Below are 22,554 nucleotides of genomic sequence, written 5' to 3'. Positions count from 1 at the left end.
GATGCCCATTGATCATGCCCTGAGATGATCTTTGGTCCTAAGTAACATGGAGATCATTTGAAGTAAGCACTGAGCTGAAGTTGCTAGTTGCCCATTCTGACTTCCATGTCAAGGTTTCTCGACATCTAGTCTTGTTTGATGAGTTTGGTCAGACAGAAAGCTGGACATCAATGAGATGAGTTAACAAGTATGCATTATGAGTAACAATGAGTCAAAAACATAGAAGATGAAATGAGATGCTCTCGATATTGAGATAGGTCTCGCCAGGTGACTCGCATGTCATAGCTCATGTCACTCAGTGCTCTAAAAGGTTCCACCCAATAATTTTGAAGTATAATAAGGACAATCCTTGGCTTATCTTCCAATGGAACAATGCTTGTGTATGGAAATGTGTGCACTTCACAGTACTGATGTTATCCACAACTAATTAAGATGTAACTTAAGGTCTAAGTAATAAATATAGAGGTATACAGTTACTAAAGTACAGAAAGACAATGGCTGATAAAGCTTGTTTTTCAAAGATATTAGGAGAAATTAAGCCAGAAGTCTTCGTCAAGGGAAGTAGCTTTGGAGAAAGCAAGGCCAACTGTTTACATCAGAGACAAAAATAGAAGTTGCTGCAAAAGCTCAGCAGGATTGACAGCATCTGTGAAGAGAAATCAGAGTTAATGTTTTGGGTCAAATGACCCTGAGTATTTATCCCTGTTTAAGTGAATAGAATGTCTTCAAATAACTGTGGAATGAATCATAAAGTCTTTTTCTGTGACATGAAATCTCTGATGTAAGAAAAGTATGAAGCAAAAGAGTCTCTAATCCACGTCAAGTTGTTCCGTCATCCAAGATAGCAATGAAGTCTCCAGTTCTGAAGAAGTGTCATACTGGGCTTGAAGCGCTAATTCTAATTCACTCTCCACAGATGCAGCTTAACTAGTACATTCTGGTTTTATTTTGGATCTCAAGCATCTGCAGCATTCAGAATTTTTGCTTTTCTGTTCTTCCTGCCAAAGTGAACATATTCACACTTTCCCATATTATGCTTATAAAATCATTCCATATATTATACTGCAAGATGTTTCGTTCTTGCTCAGAATGTGCTAGGGATAGAAAAGGGTTGAATGTCAACTCTTAACTCGGGTAGTTCACTATCCCTTCATTCAGACTGTTTTCTAATACTTTACCTAAATAAATATTAGGCTAATTGGCCCATAATTTCCTGAGTAATTCTTATGAGAAAGTGAGGACTGCAGATGCTGGAGAGTCAGAATCAAAAAGTGTGTCACTGGAAAAAGCACAGCAGGTCAGGCGGCATCCGAGGAGCCGGAGAATCGATGTTTCAGGTATAAGCCCTTCAATGTCTCTTTGTAAAGGTTGCTTCCTAATTCTCTAAAGATTACAGTCAGTGATGTTGGACTTTTTTTGAGAATTAAGTAGTGGAAAGGCCAAAGAAGTGGAATGGAATATTGGATGTGTAGAAGGCATCAGATTCGATATCAACTATTTCATGCTCATAGTGAAATTTAAAATTCCTGTGTCCTTCAACACACAACACATGAGTATTGACAGAATGTTTTAAGAATCTGCTACAGCTCTGAGAGGCTTTGTAGCCTTTCTTACATTGTGAAGATCGTGGAGAAGATGATGACAAACAAGGAGAGAATGCAGAACAAAATATGTTAAATATGTCCATCACAAGCAACTTAAAATTACTTGACTGATACTTAGGTTTACATAGCACCTTATCATATTGAAGTGCTCAAAGCCCAATACAATGAATAAACTTGGAATTATGGGAATGTATTTACCTTGGCATCTCACAAACAGCAATAGTTCATCACTGTTCAAGGAAGTGATCTTGGTCAACTTAATGGGTGAACAGCCTGTTCCTCTCTGAATTGTGCAATGTGATCAAGAAAATCAAACAAATAATTGGATACTATGTGATCCAACACAGCTTGTTTGGCACATCTGGTAGGCCAAGAAGCTGAATATTAATGAGGCAAGTTAGCTATTAACAAGGTGTTTAACAAGCAAAAATCCCCCCTTAACTGGCAACCCCCACTGCCTACTGAGAAACTTGCCTTGCAGCTTGTCTAACATATAAAAGACAGAGTCAGATGTGCCCGACATCAAGATGGTTCCAACCTGACTTCTCACACAACTCCACCACAAATCGGACTATAGCTCACATTGCCATAGAGACCAAAACTGGACAAAGCACTCCAGATGTTGTCTCACCAAGAACCTGCACAGTTGCATTGAATCTTCCCTATTCTTAGATTCCATTTCTATTGCAATAAGCAACAATATTTTATTTGCCTTGCTAATCACTCGCTGCACCTACTTACTAATTCTGTGTAACTCTTGCACCAGAACACTCAGATCCCTCAGTGTCAATGAGTTCTACAATCTCTCTCCACCCGAATAGTGCACTGCTTTTCTATTCTTCCTGCCAAAGTGAACATGTTCACACTTTCCCATATTATACTCCTTCTGCTAAACTTTTGGCCATTCATTTAAGTTATTTATATCCCTTGGCAGACTCACTACCTCCTCTCAAAATGCTTACTTTTAAACTGGCCTTGATGTTATTGGAAAATTTAGCAATCATACACTATTGTAAATAATTGAGGCTACAACTCCAATCCCTTGGTATTGTATCAGTAACAGCTTGCCAACCTGAGAAAGATCCATTTATCACAAGAACGTAGTTTCAATCTGCCATTCTTTTTCCAAAAAGCAGAAAGTAACAGTAATCCAATGTTCAACACATGCAGGAGGCAACAATTAACTAATCTGCCTGTTTAACAAATTTAAAAATCACTCAACACCAGCTTGTAGTCCAACAGCTTTATTTAGAAGCACTAGCTTTCAAGGCACTGCCTCTTCACCAGGTGGTTAATGATGATGATGAACCACCTGATGAAGAGGCAGCACTCCAAAAGCTAGTGCTTCCAAATAAACCTGTTGGACTATAACCTGGTGTTGTGTGATTTTTAACTTTGTTCTCACCAGTGCAACATCGGCATCTCCACATCATGTTTAACAGATCCAAACTGGCAGTGCCAATGTCAAATCAGTATTATCAATCAATCTGCAAATTCCATATGCTTCCACTATCACTACAGATGTCTGAGGGGTCAGGTAGTACACCTCACTATTAAGTCTGAATATCATTGGCACGACTTCTCTGTCATTTCAGCAATGTGGCAGATGTTTCTGCATGAGTCTCTTAATGCCCTTTGAGTTGCTATACCTCCATCTCTTCCTCATTCAGTACATCAAGCACTGGGAATTACAGCCATATTTAGAAAGGAAGCTGATGCTACCCAGTGTCCTTCTATTATGATTCTAAACAGGTCCACACTTAACTTGCATGAGCCTTCATTGCTACAAATACAGTTCGGCATGAATTAATAAGGTCCCTTGTTCAACTGTCTACTTTTCCAACTACTGTACAAGTTGTTCTTCTATAACGCGATGGTTGCGTTCTTGTGCAACCCTGTATTACACAAAAATTACACTTTAGAAACAGGGCTTACAGTGTTAGCAATGTAATCACGTTACAGACAACATGCATTTTTAAAGTTCACCCTTTCTAAGCAGTGTCCCCAATTCATCAATTGCATTATAGCCAGTCCATGTTAACGAAACATGCATTATGGCAGAACAACCTCTATTTTGCAAGCTTTTCTGCTACCCATTTTTGAGTAGTGAGATTATTCAAATCAATGATCATCAGGTTCATCTTTCTCCCAGCATTCTTTACTCATATCTGTATTGACAGCATCCGAGAAACAGCAGCCTCCTAGATTTTACTAATACTCTATGGTAGCAACATGCAATTAACTCAGTCAGAGTGAAACACATCAGTAACAATAGCAGGAGCAATTTCAAGTAAGAAGAAATTACTGTTAAAAAATTTCACATATTCTTAACAAGAACACATCAATATTTGTGCATTTCTAATGTTTTGAGGGCACAGGCTGCTGTGACAAAATTACAGGCAATTTTTTACCTGGATCAAATGAGTTTCTTATGACAAATAAATTGGCACAGAAGGCAGGAGTCAATTTAAGTCATGAAGCACACGATGCAAAAGCATGTATGTCCTTGAGCAAAGATTTTAGTGTTTATTGTAGGACAATAAAGTGAAGCTGGAACTGGTGTGTCAGCTGCAACATTCCCACTATCACCAGGGTTGAGGACATGTTGAATATGTAACCTGCTGACTTGGATATTGAGTGATGTATTTATTGTCATGCGTGTTCATTGCAAATACAGTTAAAAGTGTTATATAATGTCGCTGTTCTCTGGCACCATCTTCAAACACAGAAGTAAACCAAACGTAGAGTATAAAGGTAGAAAAATAAGGAAATTAAGTTAAAAGTTGAACATTACAGTCCTTACGTGCTTAGCCATGGGCCTGGATAGGAGCTCATCAACCCCAATGGTGAGACCATCACCAGCACGAAGCAGTCAGCAGCCATGAGTCCCTTTGCCATGCCACCACCGCGGAACCGTGTCACCTTTCTTCGGCGCCATCTTGTACTGCCGATGCTGCCATCGAGTTTATACCGAGCTGATCTTGGAAACGCAGCCACCGCTAAAGCTGTCAGGTCCCACATGGGAGCTAGGTCCAAACTCACTTCTTCCCACCATCGTGGGGAATACAGTCTCACCTCCCTCTGCTGGCACCACCACAAGCACAAACACGATTCCCACCATCGGTACCGGTAACAAACCCCTGCCTCCAACCTCAATGCCATCTGAGCTTTCCACAAAAAGGTAAGTAAGGGGAAAGTTTTTAAAAAATGTAGAGAAAGTAGAAAATAAAATGGAAAACCAGACAGAGCGGACAAGCACCAGGGCCCAAAGGACTGCACTACTATTCCACTGCCATCTTGACCAAAAAATGGCAAATAGCTGAACTGCCTGAAATCTAATTACCATTATATTTCATCAAATAAAATTAATCCAAGAAAATCCACCACTGAATTAACTCTAGTTCTAAAGGAGCTAGCTATGGATTAAGCACAATATTCTTTCACTTCTATAATGTCACAATCTAATTACCGAGGCTGCTGAGAGGAACACCTCATATTTCCCCAATATAAAACTCTAAATCATTTCATTTGGGAAAGCTCAATCCTGTCTCTACTGAAAACGGTAGCGGGAAAAGTACAAAAGTGGTCCTTCCTTGGCACAACAATTTTACTCAGTCAGATACGGCAGTAGAATGATTGATGGCAATGACTCAAAAAGAGACAACATTGTAACAGAGAGCTTCAGAATAATTCAGTTCCAAAGAAGAATCATTTGACTCAAAACATTAATAATTTCTTACTCCACAGATGCTGCCAGAGTTACTGAGGTTTCCTGGGATTCTGCTTGGGTTGGAATAATTATGAATCTAATGTTGAATAATCGTCAATCTAATGTTAAACAATGGTGAAACTAATTTGAATAATTATCAATCTAATGTTGAACAATTGTCAATCTAATACTGAACAATTGTCAATCTAATGTTCAGGTGGACACATAAAGTAGTTGATCTCAGAGTAATTGATATGGGAGCCAAGAGAAACATTCTCTCCTCCAAAGGCAAAGGCTATTTCCCTTGAAATCTGCTGACAATGATGACAATTCCTAACTTATATCTATACAAAACGGCAAGGCAAAACAGCAGTGATATGAATCTGGTATCACTGGCTGAAGGGGCAAAGCGCAAAAGATCCAATGCAAGGCAAGAATGCTGTGAACATCCAGGCAGGCTCAGAGTGAGCGAGTGTTATGACAGCAAGTGAACAGGCCACAGATGCAGCCTGGTCCAGTCCCTGAACTGGGTGTGTCCGAGCACAGTGTGCCCTTGCTACAATAATAATTGCAAGTGCAGCCCGAGAGCAGCATTGAAGTGCAGAAGTGTCCTGTAAGTGAATCAGAGATGTGCCATGAGGGTTCTCAGAGGCTGGCACACGAGTGTCTGTATAATATACATGCATATGGAATAATAATTTAAATTGTTATCTTACTCTCAAGTCGCTCCTTGGACTCACTCCTTGATATCGCTGCAATCTTCTGCAGCTGCACAACCCTGGGTTCATTTAATTCTGGCCTCTATCCATAATTTTAATCACTCCACATTCAGTTGCTGTTGCCTACAACTCCACTGCTAGCCACACCCACACTCCAAGCTCTGGAATGCTAACTTTATACTTACCTTGCTTTCCTCCTTTAAAGTACTACCTAAAATCTACTTTATTGACCAAGCTGACTCAATCACCTGATCTAATATCTCCTTATGTGGCTCGTTTTCATACTTGGTTTTAACATGTTCCTGGAGAATGCCCGTGGGGTATTTCCTCACCTTAAAGACACTACACAAATGTAAGTTTCAGTTGCTGCTGTAGCTGACATGCAAGCAAGGCCTCCACTTAATGTCTCATCCAAAAAAACAGCACTTTTTAGACTGAAGCATTCCTTGAGTCTGGCACTAAAGTGCCACACACATTTACATGTTTAACTCCTGGAATGTGTGTTAAGCGACAGGCTTTTGAAATTTCAACAATGATTTCATGTGGACACTAGAAAATTGGGAAGAAAGGAAAACTAGTAATTCTCAGATATTTCTTACAGTAAACTAATGGTGAATTCCCCTGTTTATTCTCTTTCCAATAGACTGCTGCTAAATGCACTCTTGACAGAATTTTTAATCCCCATTGGAATTATGTATAAACCTCCCTGTGGCTTTTCAGGCCCATGCTTTTCCAACTCTTCTCAAGCAGTGTGATAATTAAAAGATTATTGAACTCTTGAACAAAGGTGAAATCTTGTTTTTGTACGAAAATGAACAAATGACCACTTTTCTTTGCATTGAATCCAAACAAATTCACCTTATCGGTGCATTAAGCATTTGGACTTAAATTGAGACAGCATAACTCTAATTAATTATGTTGTTACGTATGCCACAAAACACGAGATATAATGTAGTCCATTAAAGCAACTGCTGAACTGGAAGATGTAAAATTATAAATACAGCTAAGGATGTATCCTTGCAATTTTGAAACAAAGTTACTGTGGAATTTGAGGTGATTACTGTAATGTAGATATTTAATTCAGAAAATAAGACTGTATTAAACATATTACTTTATGTTCCTGTTCACTTCGTCATCTCTGGTGAGACAGGTATCAAACAGTCAACTGAATGTTACTCAGAATATTTCTTCAATGTTTTTTTCAGTTAGTTTAACGTCAGGCAACTTGAAGCTGACTAAATATGGCATGAAGTATTAAACCCGGGGCACAAAAAGAGTAATTTTTCCTTATGCTTGGGATATGCTTTGCCGATCTTAACAAAACCTCCAAGCCATAACAAACGTTAATTAAGCTTACACAGTAAATAGATTCACTTACCAAATTCATGCAGTTTGATCCCTCTGGGTAACATCTGGAGCAGGATAACTGCTGTTTCTTTTATGAGTGGGAAAGCAGATAATAGAACTATTATAACCATAATGATTGTCATACTTGGATCTACATAGCATTTCCAGTTACAGAATTCATCTTCATTAAGTGGAAGTATATAGAATATAGTAGCAGCGACGACCACCACCACAGATCCTAATGCATCGCCCATGACATGTAGAAAAACACCTAGGACAGAGGTATTTATGAGAGATTTAATTATTATAATATACAAGAAAATCAGTGTATAACATTAGCCATTGATCGATGATCGTCTAAACTGATTCCACCCTTTTATATGTAATGTAATTGTGATCTGGCATGGATTCACTCTAGTGCTGCACTGAAAATGTAACAGGTTAGGAAAGACTTGCTGAACTCAGTGAAGCATGTTCCTCCAGTACACTGCATCAGCCGATCTACCATCCAATCCCATGTTTAATTCAGACAGAAAATGGAATTTTAATGCGGGTGAGCATATAGCTTTGGGTTCAGGTACAGGGTCAGGGGGAAGCAGATATTTCATTCAAAGCAGGAGCCAACCTTAGATGCCTGCTCCAAACCTTTGTCTTTCACAGTTTACTGCAGTTCTGGGCAGTGTCCAAACAGGTTCCTTCAGGGAGACGGGATGTTAATTTCATTACGTTAACTTCTCAGTTGCAACAATATTTATGTGGATGCTGGACTTTAACTCAGGTATGTGGGCTTTTTTAGAACTTGCTAGAGAAAGCAGCACGAGAGCAGTAATTGAAGGGGCTGAAGCCGTGTTAGGAAAATATGCCAATACATACTTAACACTCAGGGTTCTTCTACTGCTTGCATGGAAGAGGTTTGTATACAGTATTTGTGCTGAGACAGCATTTTGCAGGTACCATTTACACTTGGAGGTCTGATCTGCATTTTGGAACTCCAATCGAGAATATTCAAAAGCTTTCTGCTGAAGCCGCATTGTATAGAATGCAAATGAAGACCAAGATGAGCACCAGCAGAAACATCATGAGCAGCAGGAGCTGCACCAAAAACAACTGCTGCTCCCCGACCTACAGGCCCACAAGTCAGAGTGGACTAGTAGACAGGTGCAGCTCTCTGGAGAGCAGACCATTTCCAAACAGACTGAGAGGAGAGAATAAGCTTTCTTTTCATGTTGAAATAATGCTATAATCTTTGAGGAGGCTGAGGGTACCCTGTCAGGTGATGGTAAACAATGGAGCCTGTGTTGTCCAGTGGATCAGGTGGCCACCCACTGGCTGTCAAAATCAACACATCCCTCAACCTTTGTTTACCTTTAGATCCTTCCAGGGCTCAAATGGAGAGATATACAGGATCTCACAGTCAGCAGAGTACAATTACTCAAGACAGCTAGCTTCAGGCTTGTTTGCCAGTGATGACACTATTGCTGTTTGAGATCTGAATGGCTCCCCACAAATGCGAGATATTAGCATATACACAATTAGCGATGGGAGCACCCATATATTGCCTAGGAGTGTTCATCAAACACAAGGGTTTCCATTCCATCAGTTGTAGCTGGTGTGCAACCACAAAAGAATCTTAATGCAGATGGGTGTTGGACTTCCAGGCAGCTGTTGTGATAATCCTGACCTGCAGCAACGTCCCCACCAGCAGAGTAACTGCCGGCTAATTAGAGACAAGGGATACCCATTTCAAGTGTAGTTGATGACACTTCATAGAAACAATAGTTAAGTTCCACGGCCAAATGGCTATCATTGAATGCCTTCCTGCATTGTATCCATGACAGTGGCATCATTTCCTGCTGCCTTTAACCCCATCTACTTGGTATTGCAGTCAGCTTTACCTCATCACTTGGGAATAATATTTCCTTCCAGGTTCTCGCAGCTCCCAATGGCACATCCAGAGAGGTATCACTGAATCAAGGCCATTGTTATCATCAGATTTGGACTGGATTCTGATCTCCCATTTCCTTCCAATTTGTTCCCAATTCCTTCAACTCATATGTTTGATATTTCAATATCTACAGGTGATACCACATCATGCAGACAATCACCTTGCTTGTTGAATCTAACTGATCGGGAAATGAGGAAATTATTTGCTAATGCATTGGCTGGGTTAAAATCATTGATAGATGCACTGCAAAGACTTAAGTCTCCTATGAGTTATTCAATGATTCACTCCATCCCTGCAAATTTCCTCTTGCAATCCAGCATACCCTGAATTTCCAATCTATCCAATATTACATTTGCTGGATTATTCATCTTTTGAGTAAAGTTCCTTAAAAGTAAGTTTTAAAAGTTATCTTTCTTTGATTTATAATCATATTCTCTGATCCTATTGCCCTGAAATAATATTACAGACCTATTTTACAATGATATTAAATATTTTATATACCTCACTGAGAACTTTTCTTCAACCACTTTTCCCTGACAATACAGTTTAAAAAGTTCAACAGTCTCTTGCTCTTTTATACCTGGCATCATCATTGTTTTTCTGTTTCCAACTTGTAGAACTCTTTTAATATTAGTATCACTAATGCAATAAAACATCATGAAGTGGAAATATTGCAATGGGAGACATTATTATTCTATTAAAAGAAATAATTTGTATTTATTTAATTCCTTCATAAGTTGAAGAAATCAAAAACTGTTTTATAGCCCACTAAGTAATTTTGATGTGTAGTTATTGCTAATAATTTGCACACCGGAAATCCTAGTTACATCCCCTTGGGAAAACTAAATAACCAAAGCTACAAAGGACCCACAAAATTATGAAATAACTGACAAGACCTGCTTTCACTTTTTGCAACTTTTGCACAAATCAGAACAAAGCAAGTTAAACATGAATTAAAGAAAAAACATGCTTCAAATAAAAAGACTTTGAATAATGGATACAATAAAGTTAAATCTTACACAGCCATAATGACCTGTCTCACTCTCCCACACAGAATTGGCTTTTTTAAAATTCATTTCATTCATGAAATGTGGACATCGATCGCTATGCCAGCATTCATTGTTCATCCCTATTTGTCCACAAGGCTAGTTAAGAGCCAACCACATCGCTTTGGGTCTGGAGTCACGTGTAGGCCAGACTAGGTAAGGACAGAAGTTTCCTTCCCGAAAGGACATTAGTGAATTAGACAGGTCTTTCCCTGACAATCATCACGGTCATCACTAGACACTTAATTCCAGATTGTTTGTTTTTCTTGAATTAAAATCCTACTATCTGCCATGGCACAATTCAAACCCAGGTCCTCAGAACATTACCTGGGTCTCTGAATTAATAATCTAGTGATAAATACCATAAAGCCATTGCTTCCCATATTTGTTATTCTTGGATCACGCAGGGTATGCTAGGACTCCTATCCAACAACAGATTTCACCTTTGCAGTTCATAATTGTCTGATACAAAGCACATTTCTATTAATTTTTCACTCTCTCAGGTCACAAGAACTTTAATGAGATTACTTTCCAAAATTTATTTTCAACCAATAAACCGATAACATAATAGTTTACAGTTTGGCCACTTCTGGTAAAACACATAGATCCAACTTTTGTAAACAACTGTCCAGGTTCTTGGGACAGTTATTTAAAAAGGTTGGATCTATGTGTTTAACCAGCTCAGAGAGTGTCCCCAGTAACTCCCATCTCCCTGTCTACCATTCAGAAAAACTAACTGCTTCCTGAGAAACATTCACTTATTCTCTTTACAATAATTCAATATGCTCCTCTTTTGGTCTCTGTCTGCTTTCTCTTTGTTTCTGTATTGGTGTACCTGTCACCTTCTGCCTTCACAGCAGTAGCTTCTTTATCTGGCTTCTGTGTTTGGCCATGTGGTCTTTGCATCTTCACTTCCTTCTTGTTGGTACTGTTGCCAGGTCAAGTATTGCTCGGGGACATGGACCAGCATTTCTTATGATCCAAGAAAACTACAAATCATCCCTTTATGCTTCATGCTAACTCTTGAGTCTTTTTCACATATTCTTAAAAGCAATTAGCAATTCCTTTGATAAATTAAAATGTCCCTTACTGTACTGCTTCTAGAACGCAGTTCCACAAAGTACTATGAGAATAATTAGTAAGCAATTTGTTTTAGTCATGTTGGTTAAGGGATAAATAGTGGCCAAGAAACACAGACAACACTCCTGTTATTATTATGTAGTACTGAAGGACTCTTAGACTTACCTATGTAAGACAAATGAAAACCTATGAATTGTAAACTATTGCTAACAGTTCAGCACTCCCAAGATATCCTGGGAACCTCTCCACTCCAAAGTAATACACAGCTACCCAAAACAAATGCACTAAAAACAGATTTGTTCTTAATTGATCTCCACACTCTGGTTTTCAGACACCAACGATTCCAAAATCAAATAATCTGAGTGGAGGTGGGTGAATACTTAAAGGACCAGCTGCCTCAGCAAATGTCACAGGCCCAAACCTACCCCCAAGAGTGGGGAAGGTGAAGTAAAATTTCTGACATTGTCAACCACTTTTGTCACAGAGCGGAGGTTCTCTGTCATGGCAAAAGTTAGGGAGTATATCTATAATAGTCTCATAAAAACTTTCAAACATTTTCATCTGAGGGAAAAACTGCCCTCATTTCACCATATTATCAGCAAATAATTTCTGTTTCATTTTTACCATTGACATCAAAATGCTTTTCTTCTAACTTGTTTTTCTCACGAGTGTCATGGAAGAAGGCACTTGAGGATATTGTAAGCACTTTTATCTGATCTGCAATAATAAATTGATAGTGCACCAAGGAAGCCAAATGAACATTCCCCATAGCGGTTCACAGCTCACTTTAAAAGTGACAGATTACAGTGTCGCTGGGTTGTTTAACAGTTCAGACTGCCCCAAGTCAAACATATTAGAATACCATGTTACTTTAATCTTAAAGTATCGGAACACTTTTGAAGGGAATTTTTAAAAGTCTTCATTTTCTCCTTTACTTAGCACAATAATGTGAGATGTATTGGAAAAAGTCATGCAACAAATGAATAATAATGATCATCATGATAAACAGACAATATTGTTTTGGCCTTTCCTGTTCTCTGAAATTTAAAACATTCTTCTCGTTGACACTAAATTTTTAAAAATTCATTGTTAAAAATCGAGTGAGTAGTTGATGCATACAAAGAATAAAGAACAAGGTTATAATCCTTGGTCTGTACTGAATTAGCTGATTTCATTTGATATGTTGGTATGGAAGCTATAATTAATCTTGCCCTCCTGAGAAACTAGCCAGGATTCTAACTCCTGATTGTTACCTATTGATACCTGAGGGAGAACAAGGATATCTGGTCCAGTCAAAATCAAGTTTAGTTGTGATGTCCCTCTGTTAAACTAACCAAATAACAGTCAATGTTTGAATGTGAATACAGGTCTCTTGCATGAGGTTTTCAACACCCAACAGCGCTTCCAGAAATATTTTTCAGTGAGATGCTAATGACTTCAGGTAAGGTTAGAGGGCAGAAATTTGCAATCAATAGGTTTAATGCTTACAAAAACAGAAACGTCAGGCAAAATCCAGGTGAAAGCAAAGTTATACGCTAATATTTGTGTAAGAAATGGAAATACAGTTGTTCCTTGGTAAGGGGTTCACTTCCAATTTGACAGACAGACTTCTGTACAACATCTAACTCAACAGCTCTTTGATTCTTACAGAGTACAAAGAAAAAAAAAATGCTTGATCATTATTTACATTCAATAGCTCAAAATGGAACATATAAACTATGAAAAGTTTTTAAAATTATTTTCTTTACATACTGTAGGGAATCTAATCTAATATAAATCACAACCGAATCGCTATGGCACACTTTCTGTTTCCAGTTTCCCTTCATCTACTGCACATGATATTTCTTCAAACAACTCCAATAAGTTCATTAAATATGATATCCCTTTGGAAACTATGTTGACTCCGCCTGATTACCTTAATTTTTTTCTAAGTACCCTGATATAACATCTTTCATAATAATATCCAGCATCTTCTTATGAAGATGCTCAGCTAATTGGCCTATATTTTTCTGTTTCCTATCGCCTTCCATTTTTATTAAAAAGAGTTATAGTTGCTATTTTCTAATCTAAAGGAGCTTTTCCCAAATCTAGGGAATTTTAGAAAATTATACTAAGGTACTATCTATCTCATTAACCCAAAGGTGAAGTTCATCAGGACCAACGACTTGTCAGCCTGTAGCTCTAACAATTACCGAGTAAATTCACACAATCTAGTGATTGTGATTTTCTTGAAGTGCTCCCTTCCATTTGCTGATTTACCACAATTACTGGGATAAGTCTGATGCAAATACCTGTTCAATTCATTCACCATCTATGGAGTCTCATTGATTACAAAATGAATAAAATGTATTCGTTAATACTATCAATAGGATTCTGGGTAATCCAAAATGGAGAACGGGAAAAATTTCTGGCTGTAAGAGCTGCTCCTTTTTTTGAGGTTTTTTAAGTGTTGGAGGTGATTTCCTTGAATTCCAGGAGCAGCAATTACTGTTTTATATGCTGTTGCATTGTTTTGGAACTTTGGTAAAAAAAGTCAAAACAACAGCAGTTTAAAAGGGAGAAGAGCAGACAAAGGACGCACATGGTGAGGACAGTGCAGGACAGAGAGAGAGGAGAGAGGAGAGAGGAGAGAGGAGAGAGGAGAGAGGAGAGAAGAGAGAAGAGAGAAGAGAGAAGAGAGAAGAGGAGAGAAGAGAGAGAGAAAGAGGAGAGAAGAGAGAGAGAGGAGAGAAGAGAGAGAGGGAGAGGGAGAGGAGAGAAGAGAGAGGAGAGAAGAGAGAGAGGGAGAGGGAGAGGAGAGAAGAGAGAGAGAGGGAGGGAGAGAGAGAGGGAGAGGAGAGAGAGAGAGAAATGCACAACTAATCTTGGAGGAACAGTTGGGTGAAGTTCACAGCACAGAATCAGATAAGTTAATTGTTGTTTTAAGTCTGTCCAAGAGAAAGGCTGCAGTAGTGAGCACAGTGGATCTTTCTTGATTATATGTTTTTGGAGATAAGTGTCTTGATTAAACTTAAAATATAAGCCATAGCTATTAATTTAACCTGGGACAGTGTTTGTAGAGACAGTGTTATTTTCTCGGTCTGTAGATTGTGAAGGAGCAAAAATGGCCTTTGCAGTGATATGTACTTCTTGTCAGATGTGGGAGTTTAAAGAGAGTTTAAGGGTTACTGCGGATTATATCTGCCATAAATGCTGTTGGATGCGAATCTTATCAGATCAAGTGGATCAGTTGAAGAGACAGATAGAAGCGATGAGGAATTTGCAACAGCAACAGTATGCAATGGATAGCAGTTATACGAAGGGGGGAAAGTCTCAGATACAGTCACTTAGATGGGTTAACTCCAGGAAGGGTGAGAGAGGTCGGTACTTAGGGCAGGAGTATTTTGTGGATATACCCATTTCAAACAGGTATACTGTTTTGGAAAATGTAGGGGGTGATGGATTCTCAGGGGAACATAGAAACATAGAAAAATACAGCGCAGTACAGGCCCTTTGGCCCTCGATGTTGCGCCGATCCAAGCCCACCTAACCTACACTAGCCCACTATCCTCCATATGCCTATCCAATGCCCGTTTAAATGCCCATAAAGAGGGAGAGTCCACCACTGCTACTGGCAGGGCATTCCATGAACTCACGACTCGCTGAGTAAAGAATCTACCCCTAACATCTGTCCTATACCTACACCCCTTAATTTAAGGCTATGCCCCCTCGTAATAGCTGACTCCATACGTGGAAAAACGTAGCACGAACAGCCAAGTTTCTGGTATTGAGACTGGCTCTAATGCAACGAGGGGTATGTCGGCTTCCAAGAGATCAATTGTGTTAGGGGATTCTATAGTCAGAGGTATAGACAGACGTTTCTGTGGCCAGTAGAAAAAAAGCAGAATGGTGTGTTGTTTCCCTGGTGCCAGGATCAAGGATATCTCAGAGAAGGTGCAGAATGTTCTCACGGGGGAGAGGGGCCAGCAGGAGATCATTGTCCACATTGGAACCAACGACATAGGAAGGGAAAAGGTTGAGACTCTGAAGGGAGCTTACAGAGAGTTAGGCAGAAATTTAAAAAGGAGATCCTCAAGGGTAGTAATATCTGGATTACTCCCAGTGCTACGAGCTAGTGAGGGCAGGAATAGGAGGATAGAGCAGATGAATGCATGGCTGAGGAGCTGGTGTATGGGAGAAGGATTCACATTTTTGGATCATTGGAAGCTCTTTTGGGGTAGAAGTGACCTGTACAAGAAGGACGGATTGCACCTAAATTGGAAGGGGACTAATAAACTGGCAGGGAAATTTGCTAGAACTGCTTGGGAGGATTTAAACTAGTAAGGTGGGAGGGTGGGACCCAGGGAGATAGTGAGGAAAGAGATCGATCTGAGACGGGTACAGCTGAGAACAGAAGTGAATCAAACAGTCAGGGCAGGCAGGGACAAGGTAGGACTAATAAATTAAACTGCATTTATTACAATGCAAGGGGCCTAACAGGGAAGGCAGATGAACTCAGTGCATGGTTAGGAACATGGGATTGAGATATCATAGCAATTACGGAAACATGGCTCAGGGATGGGCAGCACTGGCAGTTAATGCTCCGGGATACAAATGCTACAGGAAGGATAGAAAGGGAGGCAAAAGAAGAGGGGGAGTAGCATTTTTGATAAGGGATAGCATTACAGCTGTGCTGAGGGAGGATATTCCCGGAAATACATCCAGGGAAGTAATTTGGGTGGAACGGAGAAATAAGAAAGGGATGTTCATCTTATTGGGATTGTATTATAGACCCCCCAATAGTCAGAGGGAAATTGAGAAACAAACTTGTAAGGAGAACTCAGCTATCTGTAAGAATAATAGGGTAGTTATAGTATGGGATTTTAACTTTCCAAACATCGACTGGGACTGCCATTGTGTTAAAGGTTTAGATGGAGAAGAATTTCTTAAGTGTGTACAAGACAATTATCTGATTCAGTATGTGGATGTACCTACTAGAGAAGGTGAAAAACTTGACCTACTCTTGGGAAATAAAGCAGGGCAGGTGACTGAGGTGTCAGTGGGGGAGCACTTTGGGGCCAGCGACCATAATTCTATTCGTTTTAAAATAGTGATGGAAAAGGATAGACCATATCTAAAAGTTGAAGTTCTAAATTGGAGAAAGGCCAATTTTGATGATATTAGGCAAAACCTTTCGAAAGCTGATTGGAAACAGATATTCGCAGGTAAAGGGATGGCTGGAAAATGGGAAGCCTTCAGAAATGAGATAACAAGAACCCTTACTGTCAGGGTGTAAGGGAAAGCTGGTAGGTATAGGGAATGCTGCATGACTAAAGAAATTGAGGGTTTGGTTAAGAAAAAGAAGGAAGAATATGTCAGGTATAGACAGGCTAGATCGAGTGAATCCTTAGAAGAGTACAAAGAAAGTAGGAGTATACTTAAGAGGGAAATCAGGAGGGCAAAACGGGGATATGAGATAGCTTTGGCAAATAGAATTAAGGAGAATCCAAAGGGTTTTTACAAATATATTAAGGACAAAAGGTAACTAGGGAGAGAATAGGGCCCCTCAAAGATCAGCAAGGCGGCCTTTGTGTGGAGACACAGAAAATGGGGGAGATACGAAATTAATATTTTGCATCAGTATTTACTGTGGAAAAGGATATGGAAGATACAGACTGTAGGGAAACAGATGGTGACATCTTGCAAAATGTCCAGATTACAGAGGAGGAAGTGCTGGATGTCTTGAAATGGTTAAAAGTGGATAAATCCCCAGGACCTGATCAAGTGTACCCGAGAACTCTGTGGGAAGCTAGAGAAGTGATTGCTGGGACTCTTGCTGAGATATTTGTATCATCGATAGTCACAGGTGAGGTGCCGGAAGACTGGAGGTTGGCAAACGTGGTGCCACTGTTTAAGAAGAGCAATGAAGACAAGCCAGGGAACTATAGACCGGTGAGCCCGACCTCAGTGGTGGGCAAGTTGTTGGAGGGAATCCTGAGGGACAGGATGTACACGTATTTGGAAAGGCAAGGACTGACTGAGGAAATCATGTCTCACAAACTTGATTGAGGTTTTTAAAGAAGTAACAAAGAAGATTGATGAGGGCAGAGTGGTAGATGTGATCTATATGGATTTCAGTAAGGCATTCGACAAGGTTCCCCATGGGAGACTGATTAGCAAGCTTAGATATCATGGGGGAATACAGGGAGAACTAGCCATTTGGATACAGAATTTGCTCAAAGGTAGAAGACAGAGGGTGGTGGTAGGGGGTTGTTTTTCAGACTGGAGGGCTGTGACCAGTGGAGTGCCACAAGGATCGGTGCTGGGCCCTCTACTTTTTGTCATTTACATAAATGATTTGGATGCGAGCATAAGAGGTACAGTTAGTAAGTTTGCAGATGACACCAAAATTGGAGGTGTAGTGGACAGCGAAGAGGGTTACCTCAGATTACAACAAGATCTGGACCAGATGGGCCAATGGGCTGAGGTGGCAAATGGAGTTTAATTCAGATAAATGCAAGGTGCTACATTTTGGGAAAGCAAATCTTAGCAGGACTTATACACTTAATAGTAAGGTCCGAGGGAGTGTTGCTGAACAAGATACCTTGGAGTGCAAGTTCATAGCTTCTCGAAAGTGGAGTCGCAGGTAGATAGGATAGTGAAGAAGGCATTTGGTATGCTTTCGTTTGTTGGTCAGAGTGTTGAGTACAGAAGTTGGGAGGTCATGTTGCAGCTGTACAGGACATTGGTTAGGCCACTTGTTTGAATATTGCATGCAATTCTGGTCTCCTTCCTATCAGAAAGATGTTGTGAAACTTGAAAGGGTTCAGAAAAGATTTATAAGGATGTTGCCAGGGTTGGAGGATCTGAGCTACAGGGAGAGGCTGAACAGGTTGAGGCTGTTTTCTTTGGAGCGTCGGAGGCTGAGGGGTGACCTTATAGAGGTTTACAAAATCATTAGGGGCATGGATAGGATAAATAGACAAAGTCTTTTCCCTGGGGTCGGGGAGTCCAGAACAAGAGAGCATAGGTTTAGGGTGAAAGGGGAAAGATATAAAAAAAACCTAAGGGGCAACTTTTTCACGCAGATGGTGGTACATGTGTGGAATGAGCTGCCAGAGGATGTGGTGGAGGCTGGTACAATTGCAACATTTAAGAGGCATTTGAATGGGTATATGAATATGAAGGGTTTGGACGGATATGGGCCGGGTGCTGGCAGGTGGGACTAGATTGGTTTGGGATATCTGGTCAGCATGGACAGGTTGGACCGAAGGGTCTGTTTCCATGCTGTACATCTCTGTGACTCTATGACTCTTTCGTTGGCTGCACAATAAAATTATAAAACTGAATCACAAAATCGTTAGAATATAAAACACACCAATGGCCTGTCATACCTGAGCCCACTCCACATTGGAGCAATTTTACTTGGTGCCACTCCCCTGACTTCTCACCATAGCTCTGTACATTCTTTCTTTTCAGATAATAATCCAATTCTCTCTTGAATGCCTCAATTGAATTTGCCTTCACCACACTCTCATTTACTTTTCCTGGGTACAGCCCGAAATGGAGATCACAGTTTTCTAGAATTTACTTTGATTTCTCTTCAATTTTCTACCAATCGGCAAGGTACAGGATTTTGAGGAAGTACTTCCATTCACTTGGGCTCAGTGACATTCCAACATTCCTTTAAAACTTCACAACTCTGCATCCCACAGTTCAAACCTGGGCATACTTGTGACTCCTTCGCAGTGGCTTAAATCATGGCTTCCAATAGCGATTGCGACAAAGTTGATTATCTCCAGAACTCCAACTACAACAAAGTTAACTGCCTTTCATAAAGGATTATTTCAATTTCTTCCCCAATAAAATAAATCTTCCAGTTAATTTTGTCTTAAACTGAATTGCCGCTACCTATCACAGGCTACATCATGACGGTAGATCTGCATTTACTCTACTTTAAGTGTAGGTCTGGCTTTATCTTTGAGGAGAAAGTGAGGTCTGCAGATGCTGGAGATCAGAGATGGAAATGTGTTGCTGGAAAAGCGCAGCAGGTCAGGCAGCATCTAGGAACAGGAGAATCGACGTTTCGGGCATTCCTGAAGAAGGGCTAATGCCCGAAACGTCGATTCTCCTGTTCCCTAGATGCTGCCTGACCTGCTGCGCTTTTCCAGCAACACATTTCCATGTCTGGCTTTATCTCCCAACTGCTAATGCACTTCAAACTACTAAGTCCCATAGCTGGCTCAGCCTTTTAATTACTTTCCAAACATCAATCCAGTCCTCAGTTCTGAGGAAGGGTCACTGGACCCGAAACATTAGTTCTGATTTCTCTCTGGAGATACTGCTAGATCTACTGAGTTTTTCCAGCAATTTCTGGTTTTGTTTCTGATCAACTAGTGTTGTCCTGCTGGCTGTGCACTACATTAACTTGCAAAGGTAAATTCAAATACAATTCTGTTGCACAACAGCCATCTTTATGGCAATGTGACATACATGGCCTGTTCCCAGGTAGAAATGTCCTTTAGGGAAGGCAACTGCCATCCGTACTTGGTCTGGTCTATATGTGACTCCAGACTCCCAGCAATGCGGTTGACTCTTAATTGCCCCCTGGGTAAATTATGGATGGGCAATAAATGCTGCCTGGCTGGCAGTGCCCCCAAACTGTGAATGAATAAAGAAAAAAAATGCAAATAAACTATCTTTCAGTTCCAAAGCTTTCCTTAATTCCAAAAAGCCACATAAGTAACTTATATCCTTTATTGGAATAACTGCAGACATTACTTATCCAGTCTTTAGCTAAGTAATCCCACTTCCATTGCATAACTCTCACCTTTAAACTTTGAATTTATCCAATAAGCCTGTGGATTGTAAATACCTTAGGTTGACATAGTTTTCTGGCCTCTAAACATTTACCAGAGTTTTCCTCACTGAACTTGTTAACATTTAATTCTCAAACTAAACAGCCATAAGACCGTTAAAAAAAGAGAGCAAGAGTAGGCCACTGAGTCTAATTTAGCAAATTTACTGGAATTCTTTGACAACAGTATGAGCATGGTAGACAACAGGGAACCAGTGGAAGTAGTGTATCTGGATTTCCAGAAGGCTTTCAACAAGGTGCCACACAAAAGGCTGCTGTATAACATAAAGGTGCTAGGCATTTTGGGTAATGTATTAGCATGGATAAAGGATTGGTCAATTAACAGAAAGCAAAGTGCGGAGATAAATGGGTGTTTTTCTGGTTGGATAGCAGTGTGCCTCAGGGATCAGTATTGGGACTACAATTGTTTACAATTGACATAGATGATTTAGAGTTGGGGACCAAGTTTAATGTGGAGAGTGTGGTGCTGGAAAAGCACAGCAGGTCAGACAGCATCCAAGAAGCAGAAGGATTGATATTTCAGACATAAGCCCTTCATGAGGAAGCCTGAAGGGCTTATGCTTGAAATGTCGATTCTCCTACTCTGCGGATGCTGCCTGACCAGCTGTGCTTTTCCAGCACCACACTCCTGACTCTGATCTCCTGCATCAGCAGTCCTCACTTTGATCAAATGTAGTATGCCAAAGTTTACAGATGACATTAAAATGTGTGGTACAGCAAAGTGTGCAAAGGACATTCAAAATCTGCAGAGGGATATAGATAGGTTAAGTGAGTGGGCAAGGGTCTGGCAGATGGAGTGCAATGTTGGTAAATGTGAGGTCATCTATTATGATAGAAATAACAACAAAATGGACTATTATTTCAACGGTGAAAATTTGCAACATGCTGCTATGCAGAGGGATTTGGTGTCCTTGGGCATGAATCACAGAAAAATGGTTGTGGGGCAGCAGGTAATTAAGAAGGCAAATGGAATATTGTCCTTCATTACTACAGGGATGGAGTTTAAAAATAGGGAGGTTATGCTGCTGCTGTATAGGGTGCTGGTGAGGCCATGCCTGGAGTGCTGAGTACAGTTTTGGTCTACTTACTTGAGAAAGGATGTACTGGTACTGCAGAGGTGCCTAGTAGATTCAATAGGTTGATTCCAGAATGGAGAAGATTGGCATATGAGGGGAAACTGAGTACATTGGGGCTAAATTCATTGGAATTTAAAAGAACAATGGGGGATCTTATAGAAACATAGAAATTATGAAGGAAATATATAAGATAGAAGTAGGGATACTGTTTCCACCAGTGGGTGAAACTAGAACGAGGGGCATAGCCTCAAATTAAGGGGGAGCAGATTCAGGACTGAGTTGAGGAGGAACTTCTTCACCCAAAGGGTTGTGAATCTGTGGAATTCTCTGCCCAGCGAGGCAGTTCAGGCTACCGCGCTGAATGTTTTTAAGGCAAAGGTAAGATAGATTTTTGAGCAGTGAAGTAATTTAAGGTTATGGTGAGCAGGCGGGTAAATGGAGTTGAATCCACAGAAAGATCAGCAATGATCTGACTGAAATGGCAGAGCAGGCACAATGGCCTACTCCTGCTCCTATTTCTTATGTTCTTATGTCCTGCAAGCCTGCCTTGCCATTCAATTAATTCATGGTTGATTTGACTTCAGCCTTAAGTCCGCTGTTCTGTCTACTCCTCATAATAAAAGCTAAATTATGCAGACACTGGAGGTATGAGATAAAAACACAGAATGGTGGAGAAACTCAGCAGGTTTATCAGCATTTTTAGAAAATGAAACACATTTAACATTTTGGGTCGATTGACTCTTTTTCCAATAACTCTGAAGAAGAATTTTGGACTCAAAACTTTAACATTATTCTTCTCTCCACAGAGAGAAAACTCCACCTTCTGAGTTTTCCAGCATTCTCTGTTTCTAAACCTCAACTCTCTTTCAATCAAAATCTGTCTGATTCAGCCATGACTATATTCAACAGCCTTGCCTTCTGTGCTCACCAAGAAAGTGAATTCCAAACACTTACAATCTTCTGAAAAAAGAAATTTCTCATCTCTTTTTTTGGAACTCCTCCAGTTCTGGATCCCCCCATAAGAGGAAATATCCTCTCAGCATCTATTCTGTCAAGCCCCCTCAGAATCTTTTATGTTTCAAAAGATCAGCTTTCATTCTTCTGAGAGGATTGCATCAGCGTTACCAGATACAGCACTGGAGAAAACATATGAAAATTAGGCATATGTTAT

The 22,554-nt window shown here is 40.1% G+C and overlaps 1 protein-coding gene across 3 annotated transcripts in view; it reads right to left on the bottom strand.

Annotated features, from left to right (window-relative positions):
* Positions 1 to 22,554, bottom strand: part of LOC122552810 (calcium/manganese antiporter SLC30A10-like) — a 29,694-nt gene that overhangs the window by 4,204 nt on the left and 2,936 nt on the right. Inside the window, exon 3 of one of the 3 annotated variants that reach the window (XM_043695783.2) lies at positions 7,411 to 7,650. The exons of 1 other annotated variant lie outside the window; for it this stretch is intronic. In XM_043695783.2, coding sequence (XP_043551718.2) covers positions 7,411 to 7,650 — 240 coding nt within the window. The remainder of the gene's footprint in view (positions 1 to 7,410; positions 7,651 to 22,554) is intronic. One more of the 3 variants, XM_043695784.2, reaches the window with a different exon arrangement.

This window comes from Chiloscyllium plagiosum, unplaced genomic scaffold, assembly GCF_037043375.1.
Source record: "Chiloscyllium plagiosum isolate Xiang-an unplaced genomic scaffold, Cpla_swu_hap1 HiC_scaffold_10, whole genome shotgun sequence".
Taxonomy (NCBI): domain Eukaryota; kingdom Metazoa; phylum Chordata; class Chondrichthyes; order Orectolobiformes; family Hemiscylliidae; genus Chiloscyllium; species Chiloscyllium plagiosum.
The sequence above is the reverse complement of the archived record's forward strand: the minus strand, read 5'-3'. Positions and strand labels throughout refer to the sequence as shown.